Raw genomic sequence first — 17,700 nt, 5'->3', positions numbered from 1 at the left:
ATATGTCTCTGTTCTGTCTTGTTGTTGCCTAAGAGGATTTCTGTCACTTGCAACCAAGGATCCTGATTAAAGATCACACATACACAAACTTCTTCATACAATTTTTTGTATTCACATATCTCCTCCCTCCTCACCAAGTTCTTGGGCTCAAAGACCTTCAGGATGATTGACTGCTTGAATGGTTTGCAGGATCTTAGTTCCCAAATCCTCAACAATGAAAGCAGAGTCCTAACCATTAGGCAACCAGGGAATTCCCCAAGGCCATCAGATTTAGAGTGAGGTCCAGCTCACTCTAAGAGTGAATACCCACTTCCAATACTCCTGCTTAATAACCTTTGTGGTCTCCCACATCTTGCTGAGGAGCCCTCAACCAACCTAGGTGGTTCTCTCAGCCTCCAGGGCTCTGACTGTCTTTGTGCTGATCATACCATGTGGTTCTTATCTGTGGTATACCAGGTGCCTATACTCAGTCCCTGGAAAGCTCCTCCTAGCCTGTCAGGAGGTCAGCTTTGCTGAGGTGAACCTCTTTTGTGAACCATCTTCACATGCCTGAAGATTCACCATGACTTCATGAGGAAGACACATGACATAGACCAAGGGCACCACTTCCTGATCTAACCCACTAATTCTCGTGTCAACTCCAAAGAGATTGGCAAATCACCCAGTAGAAAGGGATCATATGGTAGAATCACATGGTAGAATGGGAAATTCTAGGACCTGCGTTAAGACATAGTAATGCCTTTTGGCCTGTGCAATATTCCCACTATGGTAGTCATTGAGCAAAGGTTTTTTTTTTTTTTTTTAATAAAGTATGTTCTGCAAGGACAAATTCTGTCGTGTAAAAAAAAAAAAAAAGCTGATAATCGAGATGATCAGATGTCTTTAACAGTAAACAAAATACAGGCATTGCCAACTCTCCAGACTTCCGATGATACTCCTGACAGGAGCTGCCTCACCAGGAGTAGAGCTGGCCCTGAATCTGCCCCATGAAGGAGAGAGACGGCTGAATTGCTCAGTGAGAGCGTCAGTAGTGGGTCAAGGCCTATCGCAAGGTGGGTCTGCTGGGGCACTTTCTACTCTTTGCTGTGTTGGGGATGAAAAGAATTGGCTGAGAAGGAAAGATGGATTTAAGGGACTGGAGGGAAGTTGTAATAAAGGAGTTTAAATACTGAATTCCCAAGTCTGGGACATGGGTGAAAAGACGGGGCTAGATTAAGGCTATGCAAAGTTTAAAATCGCAGTCAGGTAGTTGAGCTGGCAGGCAAGGCGGAGCTAAGGAAGCCGGGCTGAAGATGAGGTCAGGATAAAGACCCAGGTTTGGGAGTCCTTGTCCTGAAGGAAACAGTTCTTAGAGACAACTTTAGAGGTCCCGGCAGTGAAGGCGAATCGTCCAGAGCCTAGGCAGTTCATCACAGGCCTCGAGGTAGGCACGAAGGGTTTCTTTGCTTCCTCGGTGCCCCTGTCCCAGAGATGGGTGAAAACAGGAGTGGGTGGGGCAGGTGGTTAGAATAGTCTCTTCTGGCTTTGGCGGGAGGGGCTGGTCTCGGCGCACGCAACCTCCAGTGTCCGTTGCTGCTGCTGCTGCTGCTGCTAAGTCGCTTCAGTCATGTCCGAGTCTCTCCGACCCCATAGACGGCAGCCCATCAGGCTCCCCCGTCCCTGGGATTCTCCAGGCAAGAACACTGGAGTGGGTTACCATTTCCTTCTCCAGTTCATGAAAGTGAAAAGTGAAGTCGCTCAGTCGTGTCCGGGAGTGGGGTGCCATTGCCTTCTCCGCCAGTGTCCGTTGCTGCTAAGCTGCTAAGTCACTTCAGTCGTGTCCGACTCTGTGCGACCCCATAGATGGCAGCCCACCAGGCTCCGCCATCCCTGGGATTCTCCAGGCAAGAACACTGGAGTGGGTTGCCATTTCCTTCTCCAATGTATGAAAGTGAAAAGTGAAAGTGAAGTCGCTCAGTCGTGTCCGACTCTAGCGACCCCATGGACTGCAGCCTACCAGGCTCCTCCATCCATGGGATTTTCTAGGCAAGAGTACTGGAGTGGGGTGCCATTGCCTTCTCCGGCCAGTGTCCGTTAGACCCCAGCAATTCCGATAAGGTAGGCCAACCCCTTCTCCTCCCTTCTAGCCCTCGGGGGCCCCAGGCTGCTCATCCAGAAAAGGGCGTCATGCTACTGGGGGTCTGAGCAAGGCTTCTGGATGCCCAGAGAGGCGTTCCTGCCCAAAGGTGCCCAGGCTGCCACTTTTGCCGCAGTTGCTGCCGCAGCCCCGGCCACGCAACACAAATCACAGGATGCCTTCCTGGGACCACAGGTCGGAAACCGTATTATCCCCTTCCGCCGGTAGTCGGAAGTGCCTGCGACTCGAAGCAGAAGGACTTCCGGTGGGTCTGCGGGGTAGCTGGGGATCGCCATGGCGGCCTCCTTGGCCGGGAAGAAGATCGTGTTTGTCACGGGGAACGCCAAAAAGCTGGAGGAGGTGACGGGAGGGTGGCGGAGGCCGACTAGGAGGCGGTGAAAGGGTAGCCTGTGGCAAGGCTGGCTGGGGAGAAGGCGGAAGAGGCTTCCATGCGGAGCGAAGCAAGCGGGTGGAGCAGCGGACGCGGAACGAAGAGTCGGACGGGGAGGGATGGGTGGGATCTGTAAGGAGGTAGTGCCGCGCGGAGTGGGACCCGAACGTTTGCGGAGTGGAGGCGACCCCGGGTTGTGCTGAATAAAATAAGGCCCTTAACAAATCCGGGCACAGGACTTGTGAGCTGAGGGACTTCGGGAGCTAAGTGGTGAAGTCCTTAGCACTTGTCCCAAAGGTTACCTCGCTGGTTCCCAAACCAGGACTCCGACACCCCTCTGGAGTTGATCCAAACACCGCTACTGGCCTGGGGTTGTCAGGAACCGGACAGGGCGTGGAGCAAGGCATCCAAGCCGAGCCGTCCACGCCCCACTACAGTCCAGAAATGTGGTCCTCAGTCTCCCAGCCTCTTTCTGCCATCTTTGAAATGGGGATAATGCAAGAAGTTTGTTTGAAATGGGGATAATGCAAGAGAGGTGTGAGGGAGGCAGTGGATCAACGTTCTTGTCTACCGGGACTTTGTGGCTAGCTGTAAGGATTCTGGGGGTTGATGGAACCTCTTTGGCTGCAAATAGTAAAGAGACACAGATAGCTTATGTAAACCACCAGGTGACTATCATGGGAATCCAATAGTGTGCTGTTCCACAGGACTTAAGGAGTCTTTCTCAGGAGTCCCTCGAGAGGGGTTTATTTGTCCTTCTAGTTCTCTCAGGATGCTCATCGCTTTTCATTTTGAGGTCTTAATGCATTTCCCCTCCTGATGGAGGAGGCAGTGAGGCTTCTGCCAGACATCAGCTCTGATTGGCCTTGCTTGGACCAAAGGTTTGTCCCTGCCCCTTCAGCCATGGCCAGGGAGATGGGTCATGTGTGGGGAATCAGGATGCCATCTACTTGATATCTGAGGCAGACCAGTGGGGTGCAGTCATTAGGGGACCCTTCATTTATCTTCAGCACAAGCACTGATGGCACATCTGTGCCATTTCAGAGTGGCCTTCTCAGAAGTCAGAGCCCTGGGCTGAGAAAAGGTTTGGGATCCTGAGGCCAGACCAGTCAGTGCCACCCTGAACAGAGCCTCATGCAAGATGGTGGCTGCCAGCTCCCAAGCCCATCTCTACTTATGGTTGAGAATGTGTCTGCCTCCCACATTTAAAGAGGCAGGAGGGAATTCCCTGAGGGTCCAGTGGCTAGGATTCAAGCTTTCACTACTGGGGTTCTGGTTAGATCCCCGGTGGGGTGGCTGAGATCCCACAAGCCACATGGCATGGCCAAAAAAAAAAAAAAAAAAAAAGAACAGACTGGAGTGGCCAGAGGAGGCTCACTGGAGAAGATGGACTTGAAGTTGGCCTAAAGTAAGAGAGTTTTAACTTGTTATCCCATTGGCAGAACGATGATGCCTGTGGAACCTTTCTCAGGAAAATATTTTTCAGTTCAGTTCAGTTCAGTCGCTCAGTCATGTCCGACTCTGTGACCCCATGAACTGCTATACACCAGGCCTCCCTGTCCATCACCAACTCCCAGAGTCCACCCAAACCCTTGTCCATCGAGTCAATGATGCCATCCAACCATCTCATCCTCTGTCGTCCCCTTCTCCTGCCTCCAATCCCTCCCAGAATCAGGGTCTTTTCAAATGAGTCAGCTTTCTGCATCAGGTGCCCAAAGTATTTGAGTTTTCAGCTTTAACATCATTCCCTCCAATGAACACCCAGGACTGATCTCCTTTAGGATGGACTCGTTAGATCTCCTTGCAGTCCAAGGGACTCTCAAGAGTCTTTTCCAACACCACAGTTCAAAAGCATCAATTCTTCAGCGCTCAGGTTTCTTTATAGTCCAACTCTCACATCCACACATGACTACTGGAAAAACCATAGCCTTGACTAGACGGAACTTTGTTGGCAAAGTAATGTCTCTGCTTTTTAATATGCTGTCTAGGTTGGCCATAACTTTCCTTCTAAGGAGTAAGTGTCTTAATTTCATGGCTGCAGTCACCATCTGCAGTGATTTTGGAGCCCAGAAAAATAAAGTCAGCCACTGTTTCCACTGTTTCCTCATCTATTTGCCATGAAGTGATGGGACCAGATGCCATGATCTTAGTTTTCTGAATGTTGAGTTTTAAGCCAGTTTTTTCACTTTTCTCTTTCACCTTCATCAAGAGCCTCTTTAGTTCCTCTTCACTTTCTGCCATAGGGTGGTGTCATCTGCATATCTGAGGTTATTGATATTTCTCCCGGCAATCTTGATTCCAGCTTCTGCTTCCTCCAGCCCAGCGTTTCTCATGATGTACTCTGCATATAAGTTAAATAAGCAGGGTGACAATATACAGCCTTGATGTACTCCTTTTCGTATTTGGGACCAGTCTGTTGTTCCATGTCCTGTTATAACTGTTGCTTCCTGACCTGCATATAGGTTTCTCAAGAGGCAGGTCAGGTGGTCTGGTATTCCCGTCTCTTTCAGAATTTTCCACAGTTTATTGTGATCCACACAGTCAAAGGCTTTGGCATAATCTATAAAGCAGAAATAGATGATTTTCTGGAACTCTTTTGCTTTTTCAATGATCCAGCAGATGTTGGCAATTTGATCTCTGGTTCCATTCCCTTTTCTAAAACCAGCTTGAACATCTGAAAGTTCATGGTTCATGTATTGCTGAAGCCTGGCTTGGAGAATTTTGAGCATTACTTTACTAGCGTGTGAGATGAGTGCAATTGTGCAGTAGTTTGAGCATTCTTTGGTTTTGCCTTTCTTTGGGATTGGAATGAAAACTGACCTTTTCCAGTCCTATGGCCACTGCTGAGTTTTCCAGATTTGCTGGCATATTGAGTGCAGCACTTTCACAGCATCATCTTTTAGGGTTTGAAATAGTGCAATTGGAATTCCATCACCTCCTCTAGCTTTGTTTGTAGTGATGCTTTCTAAGGCCCACCTGATTTCACATTCCAGGATATCTGGCTCTAGGCAAGTGTGAGTGATCACACCTTCGTGATTATCTTGGTCGTGAAGATCTTTTTTGTACAGTTCTTCTGTGTATTCTTGACACCTCTTCTTAATATCTTCTGCTTCTGTTAGCTGCATACCATTTTTGTCCTTTATTGAGCCCATCTTTGTATGAAATGTTCCCTTGGTATCTCTAATTTTCTTGAAAAGATCTCTAGTCTTTCCCATTCTTTGTTTTCCTCTATTTCTTTGCATTGATTGCTGAGGAAGGCTTTCATATCTCTCCTTGCTATTCTTTGAAACTCTGCATTCAAATGGGTATATCGTTCCTTTTCTCCTTTGCTTTTCGCTTTCCTTCTTTTTACAGCTATCTGTAAGGCCTCCTCAGACAGCCATTTTGCTTTTTTGCATTTATTTTTCTTGGGGATGGTCTTGATCCCTGTCTCCTGTACAATGTCACGAACCTCATTCCATAGTTCATCAGGCACTCTGTCTATCAGATCTAGTCCCTTAAATCTATTTCTCACTTCCACTGTATAATCATAAGGGATTTGATTTAGGTCATACCTGAATGGTCTAGTGGTTTTCCTCACTTTCTTCAATTTAAGTCTGAATTTGGCAATAAGGAGTTCATGACCTGAGCCACACTCCACTCCCAGCCTTGTTTTTGCTGACTGTATAGAGCTTCTCCATTTTTGGCTGCAAAGGATATAATCAGTCTGATTTTGGTGTTGACCATCCTGATGTCCATGTGTAGAATCTTCTCTTGTGTTGTTGGAAGAGGGTGTTTGCTATGACCAGTGCATTTTCTTGGCAAAACTCTGTGAGTCTTTGCCCTGCTTCATTCCGTATTCCAAGGCCAAATTTGCCTGTTACTCCAGGTGTTTCTTGACTTCCTACTTTTGCATTCCAGTCCCCTATAATGAAAAGGACATCTTTTTTGGGTGTTAGTTCTAAAAGGTCTTGTAGGTCTTCATAGAAGCGTTCAGCTTCTTCAGTGTTACTGGTCAGGGCATAGACTTGGATTACCGTGATATTGAATGGTTTGCCTTGGAAACGAACAGATACATGGGATTACCAAGGAAATCGGGGGAATCCCTGGTGGCTCAGCAGTAAAGAATCCATCTGCAATCCAGTAGATGTGGGTTCAATCCCTGGGTTGGGAAGATCCCCTAGAGAAAAGGGGATTTTCTGGGAAATCCCACAGACAGAGGAGTCTGGCAGGCTGCATTCCTTGGTATTGCAAAGAGACAGACATGACTTAGTGACAATATCACCACCACAAAGGAAATCATTTCTATTGATTTACAGTTCTCAAAATATAAATATCTGTGATCTAGTTACATATTTTTTGTTCATGCATTAAAGAATTCAGTCTATCGTTTTGTGTTATTATCATAATTTAAAAATAGTGAAGGCTGTAAATGGTATTTTGAGATTATCTGCTAGAACTGTAAAGGGATATGACAACATCTTTGATTTTAATAGATTTAAATGTCACAGGAACTGCTGATGCTGTTTGTTTTCTATACTCACAATTGAAAGAGATGATAAATTTCAGCTCAGGGTTAATGAAAATAGAGAGGTATTTTTTTTCCTATCCAAGTTCTGGGTAGATCCTCCTGAATCCCGGGTAACCCCTGATAGAAAATTCCTGGCCTAAACAGTAGGTTCTGGGACCATTGAGAAGGGAAGAGGGTGTTCTAGATGGTGGTTAGCATGAACAGAGACCTGAAGTAGGAGGGAGGGATCAGAGAATGAGAAGATGAGGGAGCTGACCTGCTGGGGTGGGACCCTGAGGGCTACAGTTGAGGCTCGTGGACCTGACTTTGAACTTTAGAGAACTGACAGGAGAGTTACCTGATGAGAAAGGTGGGTGACAGCTTGTGCAGTAATGGGGAATCATTAAATGCTGATAAATGTTCTTTCATTTTGGAACAGGTCATTCAGATTCTAGGAGATAAATTTCCGTGCACTTTGGTGGCGCAGAAAATTGACCGTATGTCTCTGTTTAGTTTTATTTTTAAAAGATGATTCAATTTCTCTAACTCCCCATGACCTGATTATGTGTCTGTTTCCCTCACAAGTGCCAGAGTACCAAGGAGAGCCTGATGAGATTTCCATTCGGAAGTGTCAGGAGGCAGCTCGCCAGGTGCTTGCTCCATTCGCGTCCTGTCCTTGCTCCTCTTGTTCTGGTGGCTCCTGGGGTCTGTGCCTGCTGGGGATGCGTAGAGAATATGGTGGGCACAGTTTATTATGACTTGAAAGACCTTTCCATGTCTAATCAGGCTGGAGTCAGTTAATAGTTATATATTGCCTTCCTTTCTCAACCTAAACTGCGTAGTATCCCCCTAAGATGACCACACACACACACACACACACACACACAATTTTCTCTTCCCATTTCTCTTGTGCATTCATTCCGTCCCCTGCATTCTCCCCACACACATCCACCCTGCACTCACATCTCTCTGGAACTGAGAAGGAGCACTTTGTAAAGTGTCAGGCTGCTTGAGTATAATCCCAGCTCTCTCGTCATTGTACAAACTTTACAACCTGCTGAGGCTTTGTTGTCCCTGTCTCTAAAACAGATAAGAAGGAGATAAGAGATTAGCCGAGGGCTGTTGCCCAGGTCTGCTGCTGCTGAAGCACACGCCAGCTAGCTGTGGGCGTGGCCCTGGCCTGGGTTCCCTGAGAACTCAGAGGGGAGGTGGGGCCTGCTGGTGGGCCCGGGTCTCAGGGCTGTATGTCCTTGTGCTGCAGGTGCAGGGCCCCGTACTGGTGGAGGACACCTGTCTGTGCTTCAACGCCCTTGGAGGCCTCCCTGGCCCCTACATGTGAGTGATATCCCACCCCTTTGATTGGTTACTTGATACTGCCGGTCATTCACTGTCTTGGTGTCAACACCAGTATGTCAGATTGTTGAGGAAGGATTAGAGATGGGGGAGAGGCATGTCTTTCTTTTGTTAAGTGTGAGAATGTGTGTAAGTTGAGATGGGCAAGGGGAACTCACCCATTGGAGAGGTAATTCTTGGGCAGGTCAGTTTCAGGAAAGAGGAAATAAGGAAGTTGAGATCTGCAAATGGATTTCCTTAAATCTATCCAGTGTCCTGGACCCCCCTCAGGCTTCCCAGGTGGTGCTAGTGGTAAAGAACCTCCCTGCCAATGCAGGAGACTCAAGAGATGTGGGTTTGATCCCTGGGTCAGGAAGATCCCCTGGAGAAGGAAATGGCTACCCACTCCAGGATTCTTGCCTGGAAAATTCCATGGATAGAGGAGACTGGTGGGTGACAGTCCATGAGGTCCCAAAGAGTCGGGCATGACTGAGCGAGGGCACACACACACAGGATACAAATACCCTGGTTTGTTGGGTCTTGGTTATGTATACAGTTGATCTGTGAACAACTTGGGGTTAACCTACGTATAACTTAGAGTTTGCCTTCCATAGCCGTGGATTTAGCCATGTATTACTGTAGTATTGACTATTGAACAATATCCACATTATGAGTGAACTTCGGCAGTTCAAGTCATGTAGTTCAAGGGTTAACTGTATCTTCAACTTTTGGACTGCTAACTTGTCTGCCAACGCAGTAGCACCCCTACACATGTTCCATATTCTTACCAGCACTGTTTCATGACTTTTTAGTGTTTTAGTAAGTGAGTAGGAAATGTTATCACATGCAATTTTAATTTGTATTTCCCTAATTAGCAGTGAAGTTGAGGCCTTCATTGGTTTATCGATTCTCTTGTGCCTTGCCTGTTTGTCTCCATCTCCTTTTTCCTGTTGGATTATTTCCCTTCATTTTGAGTTGAGACATTCTTTATCTTTTCTCCTTGACTCTCTCAGAGCTTTAATCCCTGGGGGATGCAGCCTGGAAAGAAGGTGGTAGGAACATCCATCCATTTGTGCTGTCTGTCTCACCTTTATTTCTCTTGCAGAAAGTGGTTTCTGGAGAAGTTAAAGCCTGAAGGTATTATCCCCATTTGTCTCTTTCTTTTGATGCGTTTGGAATTAAGAAATCTGTGGGTTCTGGGGAGGAGCTCCAGCTAGTAATCAGGAGTCTCAGGTTCTGTCCCCTTCAAGGCCTCTGTTCACTTCAGTCTACCCATCTATAATCAACGCTCACACTTTCCCTGTAAACCTAGCTCCAGGGAGCACTGAGATGTGGAGTAGATGGGGGTGGCGGTTGTGGTGAAAGCTTTGAGATTGAGGGGCAAAGGGAGATTCTGGCCCTGAGAGGATTGGCCCCACCACTTGCTGTCGTTGTCAGCAGGAAGTGGAAAGGGGGACACCTTGCTTTTCCTTCTGGTCCCAGCCCCCTACCCTGGAATCCACAGTGGTAGAACCCTTATTCTACATCCCCATCACCCAGCCTCCTGTGTTATCAGCACAGGGCCTATTTGGTAAAGTGTATAACTCCCCTCCCCCAGCTAGGCCCCTTGGGTGGGGAGTTGGGCCTGGGGCTTGGCAGCAGAGTGTGCTGAGCCCTCACTGCACCTTCCCTCAGGTCTCCACCAGCTCCTGGAGGGGTTCCAAGACAAGTCTGCCTATGCACTCTGCACGTTCGCATTCAGCACTGGGGACCCGAATGAGCCCATACGCCTCTTCAGGGGCCAGACAATGGTACGTACCCATGCTCATTCCCCTGCGTGCCACCAGAGGGCGCTGTGAACCCCCCCCCCCCTCCCAGTGATGCTATCTGGTGGGATGGTCACACTCCTAGGTACCACAGCTCGAAATGCTGTCAGTCCTGAAACTTACTGCCCCCTGAGTCTGATGTTTGGAAACATACATGGCTCACAGCTTTTGGAGCCTGGTATACCCAGAGCTGTGCACTGTATGCTGTCCTGAGGAGATGTGGGAACTAAAGATAACAACTCCTAGAGCTGCATCTGCAGTTCAGACTTCTCCAAGCTTGAATCTCCTTATCACACTGCTGTGCGACAGCTTCCCTTGAACATCTCACAGCCTTTCCAAGTTTTTATCTTCATATAGAATCTTCCTCTCCCCCCACCTCATTCCTTTCAGAGGTGCCCTTCAGTGTCTCCAGGCTTACCAATCAGACCATAGGTTCAGCTCCTTCTCTCAGTCAAACCACCCTCTGTGCTGGGCTTCCCGCCCTGCCCCCGCCTCAGCCTATTCATTCCCTCCCTATGGCAGGGTTTACCTTCAGACACATCACTTCTCTGCTTTGTCCTCTCTGCTCAGGATAAAATCCAGAGTCTCACTGTAGCCCATATAGCCCTACACCAGTGGCTCCATCTAAGTTGTGTCTGATGCTTTTGCGACCCCATAGACTGTAGCCCGTCAGGCTCTGTCCATGGGTTTTCCCAGACAAGAATACTGGAGTGTGTTGCCGTTTTCTCTTCCAGGGAATCTTCCTGACCCAGGGTTCAAACCCGCATCTCCTGCATTGGCTTTACCACTAAGCCATCAGGGAAGCCTCCCTGATGAGATGTTCAGTTCTTATGGTAAAAAACAGGTTTCAGAAATTACCATCTTCACCATTTTTAAGTGTACAGTAGTGTACACTATTGTGCAACAGATCTCTAGAAATTTCTCATCTTGCAAAATTGAAACTATGCCCATTGAATAACAGTCCACCTTCCTCTCTTCTGGGCTTCCCTGGTGGCTCAGATGGTAAAGACTCTGCCTGCAATGCAGGAGACCTGGCTTCAATCCCTGGGTTGGGAAGATCCCTTGGAGAAGGGAACGGCAACCCACTCCAGTGTCTTGCTTGGAGAATCCCATGGACAGAGGAGCCTGGCAGACTACAGTCCATGTGGTCGCAAAGAGTTGGACATGACTGAGTGACTTTAACTTCATTTCACTGAACTTCACTTCCTCTCTTGTCCCCAGCACCTGGTAAGCGCCATTCCACCTTCTGTTTCTGAGTTCAGCCGCCTCAGGCACAACATATAAGTGGGGTCCTGCAGTGTCTGTGTTTGTGTGACTGTCTTATTTTACTTAGCATAAGGTCTTCATTTCATCCATGTTGTCGCATGTGACAGGATCTCCTTTTTTAAGGCTGAATAACATTCCATTGTATGTATGTACCACTTTTATCTATTTACAGGCATATCTTGTTTTATTGAGCTTTGAAGATACTGTATTTACAAATTGAAAGTTTGTGGCAACCCTGCACTAGCAGATGATGGCTAGCATTTTTTAGCAATAAAGTGTTTTTAAATTAAGATATTTATGTTTTTTATTTTCCCTTCATGGATCACAGCCTTGTCGTGGTGAAGGGGCTTGTGTAACTTAATAAATCTATGAGTCTGGGGCCACCCAAGACAAACAAGTCATAGTGAAGAGTTCTGACAAATCGTGGTCCACTGGAGGAGGAAATGGCAATCCACTTAAGTATTCTTGCTGTGAGAACCCCATGAACAGTATGAAAAGGCAAAAAGACATGACACCAGAAGATGAGCCCCCCTCAGGTCAGAAAGTATCCAATGTGCTACTGGGATGAGAAACTTAGAAAACATCTTAGGCTCAGTGGACATGAATTTGAGCAAATTCTGGGAGAATAGTGGAGGGCAGAGGAGACTGGTGTGCTGCAGTCCACAGGGTCGCAGAGAGTCAGACATGGCTTAGTGCCTGAACAACAACAACAAGCATTGTTTTTAAGACATAATGCTATTGCATACTTTTATATGCAGTAGGAAACCAAAACATTCATGCCACTTGGTTTATTGTGACAGTTGCTTTATTACAGTGGTCTAGCACTGAACCCACGATATCTCTGAGGCCTGTGTTTGTTGATGAACACTTGAATGGCTTCCACATTTTGGCTTATAATGCTGTGGTGGACATGGGTGTGCAAATATCTCTTTAGCATCGCATTTTCAGCTCTTTGGATATATATCCACAGATGGGATTACTAGATTGTGTTGCCTGGTGACATTTTTAAAAGTTGATTATAGTGTCTGCTACTCTCACAGAAACATTCTCTCAGAAATCAAAAGTCTGACCAGCCACAGGCTCAGCTCCCTGCACTGTGACCGAGTAGCTGCTGTGCCGCTGGCTGGGCCTGACCACCACCGCCACCATGCCCTGCGGTCTCCCCGGCTTTGGCTCCGTTGTTTCTGTGCTTTGTTGTTTGCCGCCCTTACTTTAAATGAGGTCACCTTGTTTCTACTTGTCCTGTTCTCACCCATGCTCTCTAACCCCCAGCCACATCGTCCTTTCAGCAGGGTGTGTGTTGGGCCCTTCTCCATCTCAGAACCTTGGCACAGCTCTGTCCTCCACCTAGAATGTTCCTGCCCCAGCCCTGTATGTGGTCAGAGTGTCCCATCTTCACCCAGGCCTTCCCTGAGCTCTCTGACCTGTGATTCTTGAGCCCAGCTCCCAGTTTGTGCCCTCTAATGATTTAGTAATCATTGATTTGTGTACTGGTGCAGTGCTCATTTTGCTGAAGAGATCCATTCTGTGAAGGCAAGGCTAAGGCTTTCTTGGATCCCAGTGCTAAAAACACCACCTTCCTCGATAAGGTGTTCAAAAAACATTTGCCGCCTGGGTGAAGTTTAGAGTGATTCAGTAACTGGCCTCAGTCACACAGCTCCCCATTAGCAAAAGCAGAATTTGCCTTTGGTCTAAAGGACTTAGAATTTATGTGGCTAATTCGCATCCTCTACTACCTCCCTTGTATTTTTTATGTGTTTTTTTTTTTAATTCCCAAGGTGACCTGATATCTCATGACACTGGTTCTCTTTGTAAAATTTCCCTTTTGGAATTTGCCTATTACAGCCAGTATTTATTGAGCTATTTTTGAGCTGAACATTGTGCTATTTTGTTATTTGTTAGAGCCGTCTTTGTATTTTGATAAGTGTAGTAATAGTAGGAGATACGGGGTTTGTTGGCAAAGTTTAGGACCCTCAAACTTCCACTTAGGGGAAAATGTTTTCTGTTAGTTTTTCAAAATTGACTCTTCTTCAGTGAGGTCACAGTATGTCAAACCTTTAGAGAGGGAGGCTGGTCCCAGGGGTATCGGTGGCCTGATCAAGCATGTGGTTCCTCCCTGTCTGTGGTGAGCGAGCTCTCCTGCTCTGCATTTTATGTGTGTTCAGCAAACATTTGCTGGCACCATGGACCCCTTGAAATAATATGAGTAACTAGGGTTTAACCGAATTCATTAACTAAACTCAGACTGGCTATTGCCCTCCTCATAGTGCATCTCCTCCACGTCCAGTAACATAGCTCCGCCCCCTTTTCTTTGGCAGGGCCGGATTGTGGTGCCCCGTGGCTGCCGGGACTTTGGCTGGGACCCCTGCTTTCAGCCTGATGGATACGAGCAGACGTAAGGAGCCCCAGTTATTTGCAGGGGTGTAGGGGTCGGATGGCCATGGTCTGGGTCGGGTCAGTGCCCCACCCAGGTGCAGGCATGCGGATGCGGGCGGGGGCAGGCTCTGCGGTGCCTTTCCAGTTGAAGGCAGCCCTGCTGGGGGTGGATGCAAGGAATCTGAGTGATGCAGTCCACAGCTGGGAGGCAGCTGGGTGTAGCTGGAAGTCCTGGGCTCTCGGGCTCATCTCAGCACAGAGCAGCTGTGCAGCTTCCCCTCTCTGACTTGGGCTTGTCAGCTTCGTGATGGATGGATGATTATCTGACCCTCATCTAGTTTGGAAAAATGTTAACAGCTGGGCACCACATTAACGCGTGCGCCACCCCCACCCACACACAGTGCCAGGTGTTCTCCGTATCTCATGCTGCTGCTGCTGCTGCTAAGTCGCTTCAGTCATGTCCGGCTCTGTGCGACCCCATAGACGGCAGCCCACCAGGCTCCCCCGTCCCTGGGATTCTCCAGGCAAGAACACTGGAGTGGGTTGCCATTTCCTTCTCCAGTGCTTGAAAGTGAAGTCGCTCAGTCGTGTCTGACTCCTAGCGACCCCATGGACTGCAGCCTTCCAGGCTCCTCCATCCATGGGATTTTCCAGGCAAGAGTACTGGAGTGGGGTGCTACTGCCTTCTCCAAGTATTTCATGCTAACCCCCACTTATTTACATGGGATATGTTGGCCATTATTGGGAATTGGGTTTGTCAAGCTGGAGGGACCCTTCAGGTGTGTGGCCTGAGGCCTTACAACAGCCAGGACAGGGCTGAGGACAACATGAAACATCACTTCAATGACACAAATGTTCTGTGGCTGCACTGTGTGATCCAGTAGCTCTTAGCCACATGTGGCTGTAGAGCATTTGAAATGTGGTTAGAGCAACTGAGGAACAGAATTTATTTTATTCAATTGTAATTGGTTTGAATTTAAATGGCCACATACTGATGGCCACTGTATTGGGTGGCATAGATGTGAAAGTAACAGTTGGAGTATGGGATTCCCAGCTCAGTGGAATCCTGACATGGACGGCAGGTTACTTGCTGGCTGTTCAAGGCCCACTCCCCCGCCCATCTGCCCACCCCGCAGTGTACTGGAGGAGATTGCTGTGTTTGCTCTGTTAGGCCCCACTGCTTCCTGTCAACAGATGACAAAGCTGCTCAAACATGCAGCTCATCCCCCTGTCCCCAGCTTCCTTTTAATGACTCTTGAACATACTAGAACAAATTTAGTATCCTTCCACACAAATTAATATGGATTTCTACCTACAGAGGAATTTAAGACTCTTTGATTGTTAAAAAATTAACTCTGGCTGCCAGGAGCTGGTGGCCCTGCTACCTTTTACTAGGGACTCTTGGAGCTTCGGGCTGCAGGATGCGGTGAGGTGTACATACCCTCCCCGAATCTGGGCTCCCTCTTCTCTGAGCTGTTACTGTCGCCCTGTAGGTATGCAGAGATGCCCAAGGCTGAGAAGAACACCATTTCCCATCGCTTCCGGGCCCTGCTTGAGTTGCAAGAATACTTTAGCAGCCTGACTCCCGGGGTCAGTGATGACCACCCTGGCTGGGGATCTGGAGAGGGGTAGCCTGAAACCACTTCTATCAGGCAGGCACCTGTCCAAGTATTTCCTTCAGGATTACCACTTTCTGGCGGTGTTACCAGCTGTTGGGAGCAACTGGCTCTGTTTGGAGAGACTTTGGCCAAAGGACAACACCATCCTCTTGCCCTTGTGGATTCAGAGGTCTCCTACGGCCTCCAGGCCTGGAATCCTGAAAGGACCTCGGGTGAAGTTAACCCTTAATAGGGTTAACGGTTTGGGGAAGAACCACACAAACAGCCTTAGATGTTTTTAAATACAGCAAATAAAAATTCCAGAAGGTACTTGCTTCCATAATAAATTGGGTGTAGCTGCTTTGAAACCTCCCCAGGCAGGCGTCTGCCTCCTGAGTCCCTTAAGGCAGAAGCAGGAAACCTCTCAGGATCGGGAAAGAGGGCTGAGGGGTGGGATGGCCAGATGTGGGCAGAGCTGTGCTGAGGCTGTTCGTGTACCATTGCTAGCTGGAATATTCTGTCTTCCCCTTTTGTCTTTCAAGTCTCAGATCACGCGTTGAACTTTTCCATGCGAAATCTACTCCGCCACTCAGCTGGCCTCTATTGTGTTTGCCAGCTGGGCTGTGGGGCAGGCAGTGTGGGGTGGTGAGTGCTTTTTCTTTATGCTGGTGTACATTAAAGCAGCTACAATGCTGGTTTATGATTGCAACTCCAGGTTCATTTTTGTGGCAGGGATGGGGGATGGAGTACTTGACTCCAGTTGGGTTGATAAATCGTAGTTCAGCCTGGGGGGCCAGCTAGGGGCCTGACTCAGCTGCCCCAGACCCTTACTGTGCCCTGGTGAACCCATTCCCTGAGGGGATTTCAGAGGGCCGGAGTGGCTCCCTTGCTTTTCTGCAGGTGTTACCCTGGTAAAGAGGAGCTGCCCAACCCCAAGGACAGTCAGAGAAGCCTGTTGTGTGCAGCAGCTTGGGGGGTGGGGTCCTCAGTGCCATATGTCACTCCCAGGTTTAGGTTGCGTCCCCTCCCATCACTGTTCCTCAGTTCTGGCAGCTTGGCCTGGGGCCTGGATTTAATGTTTGCTTCCCTAGACTGTGTCAACAGGTATGGGGGAAGACAGGACCTCATCCCTTTGTTCCTCTGCTGCCTGTGAAGCCCAGCTGGGTGTTTCCTCGGGAAGTGCCAGTGGCCATGCCCAGCCTCCTCTGGGTTGTCTCCTTGGAGTAGGTGGTATGTGGCTGGGACTCAGATGGGGGGTGCCTGCCGCCTTCTTACCTGGTGATCCTGGACATGGCCCTACCTGCAGGGAACACCCAGGCTACTGGGGAGGGGCCCCATAGAAGGGTCACCTGCTGTGTTATGTGAGTGGGTGGCTACGTGGTGCTTGGAGCAGGGCACCTCTCTCTATCTTGTCCCCAGCTGCTTCCTCATAGACTTCTGTCCTGGGTGCACAGTACACTTTCTGTCCCCCTCTTTAAACTTAGCTACACATCCTGCAGGCTTCCCTGGTGGCTCAGATGGTAAAGAATTTGCCTGCAACGCATGAGACCTGAGTTCGGTCCCTGGGTTGGAAAGATCCCCTGGGAGAAGAGAATGGCAACTCACTCCCATATTCTTGCCTGGAGAATTCCATGGAGAGAGGACCCTGGCAGGCTACAGTCCATGGGGTTGCAAAATCGGACAGTAGTAGTGACTACTGCTTTTACTTTGACCCATCCTGCAAGCAGCAGGGTGACTGCCTGTCCCACCCCACCAGCCACCTCTTCACTGGCCTCAAACCTTCTTCTTGGGGCCCTCGCACATGCTGTTCCTAGAACACTTTCCCTGCAGGTTCTTGGCAACATGGCATTACAAGGGCCTCCTGGATCTTCCACATTTCCCTGTTGGGGTGCTGTGTGGAGTTGGAAGTAACAATCCTTAGGTGGCACTTAACAGTCAGTCCCTTTCATCCCTCTTCCCCTGTGAGCGTCTCTTCCTCCCTAGAGTCCTTGGGTGGCCTTCAGAAGCTGGGGCAGGGCAGTATGGATGGAGGTGGCATGTAGAAGCATAGAAATAGGAGCTTTATTCTCTAATGTGCATCCAGCAAGTTCCTTACACAATCAAGGAAATGGTTTCTCTTTCGGCTACCTGACACTCTTTATCAAAAGAAAATCCGTCCTGCTTGGGCAGAAGCTGCCCTGAACAGCATTCTGGACCCAAAGCAAAGGGCTAGTGGGAAGAGGAGCAGACACATCCCTCAGAGCTCCCTCAGTGCCCAGGCACCTTCGGCCACTTGGGATAGCTGTGAGGGGGTGCAGCACAGAGCAGCATTCCCAGATGCCCACACA

The 17,700-nt window shown here is 48.6% G+C and overlaps 1 protein-coding gene across 2 annotated transcripts; it reads left to right on the top strand.

Annotated features, from left to right (window-relative positions):
- Positions 1 to 2,276: 2,276 nt before the first annotated feature.
- On the top strand, positions 2,277 to 15,703 carry ITPA (inosine triphosphatase). Of its 2 annotated transcripts, none has more exons than XM_055544360.1 (8): positions 2,277 to 2,381; positions 7,436 to 7,493; positions 7,582 to 7,646; positions 8,258 to 8,331; positions 9,434 to 9,465; positions 10,003 to 10,118; positions 13,718 to 13,794; positions 15,269 to 15,703. In XM_055544360.1, exons 1-8 carry the CDS (start codon positions 2,292 to 2,294, stop codon positions 15,405 to 15,407), a joined length of 651 nt encoding a protein of 216 aa, XP_055400335.1. In that variant the 5' UTR covers positions 2,277 to 2,291; the 3' UTR covers positions 15,408 to 15,703. The 2 variants fall into 2 exon arrangements, with proteins under 2 accessions (XP_055400335.1, XP_055400336.1); XM_055544361.1 differs by having other exon boundaries at positions 2,343 to 2,476.
- Positions 15,704 to 17,700: the final 1,997 nt, after the last annotated feature.

This window comes from Bubalus kerabau, chromosome 13 (genome assembly GCF_029407905.1).
Source record: "Bubalus kerabau isolate K-KA32 ecotype Philippines breed swamp buffalo chromosome 13, PCC_UOA_SB_1v2, whole genome shotgun sequence".
NCBI classification, from domain to species: domain Eukaryota; kingdom Metazoa; phylum Chordata; class Mammalia; order Artiodactyla; family Bovidae; genus Bubalus; species Bubalus kerabau.
Note: the sequence above shows the minus strand (reverse complement) of the source record. Positions and strands in the feature narration are given on the sequence as shown.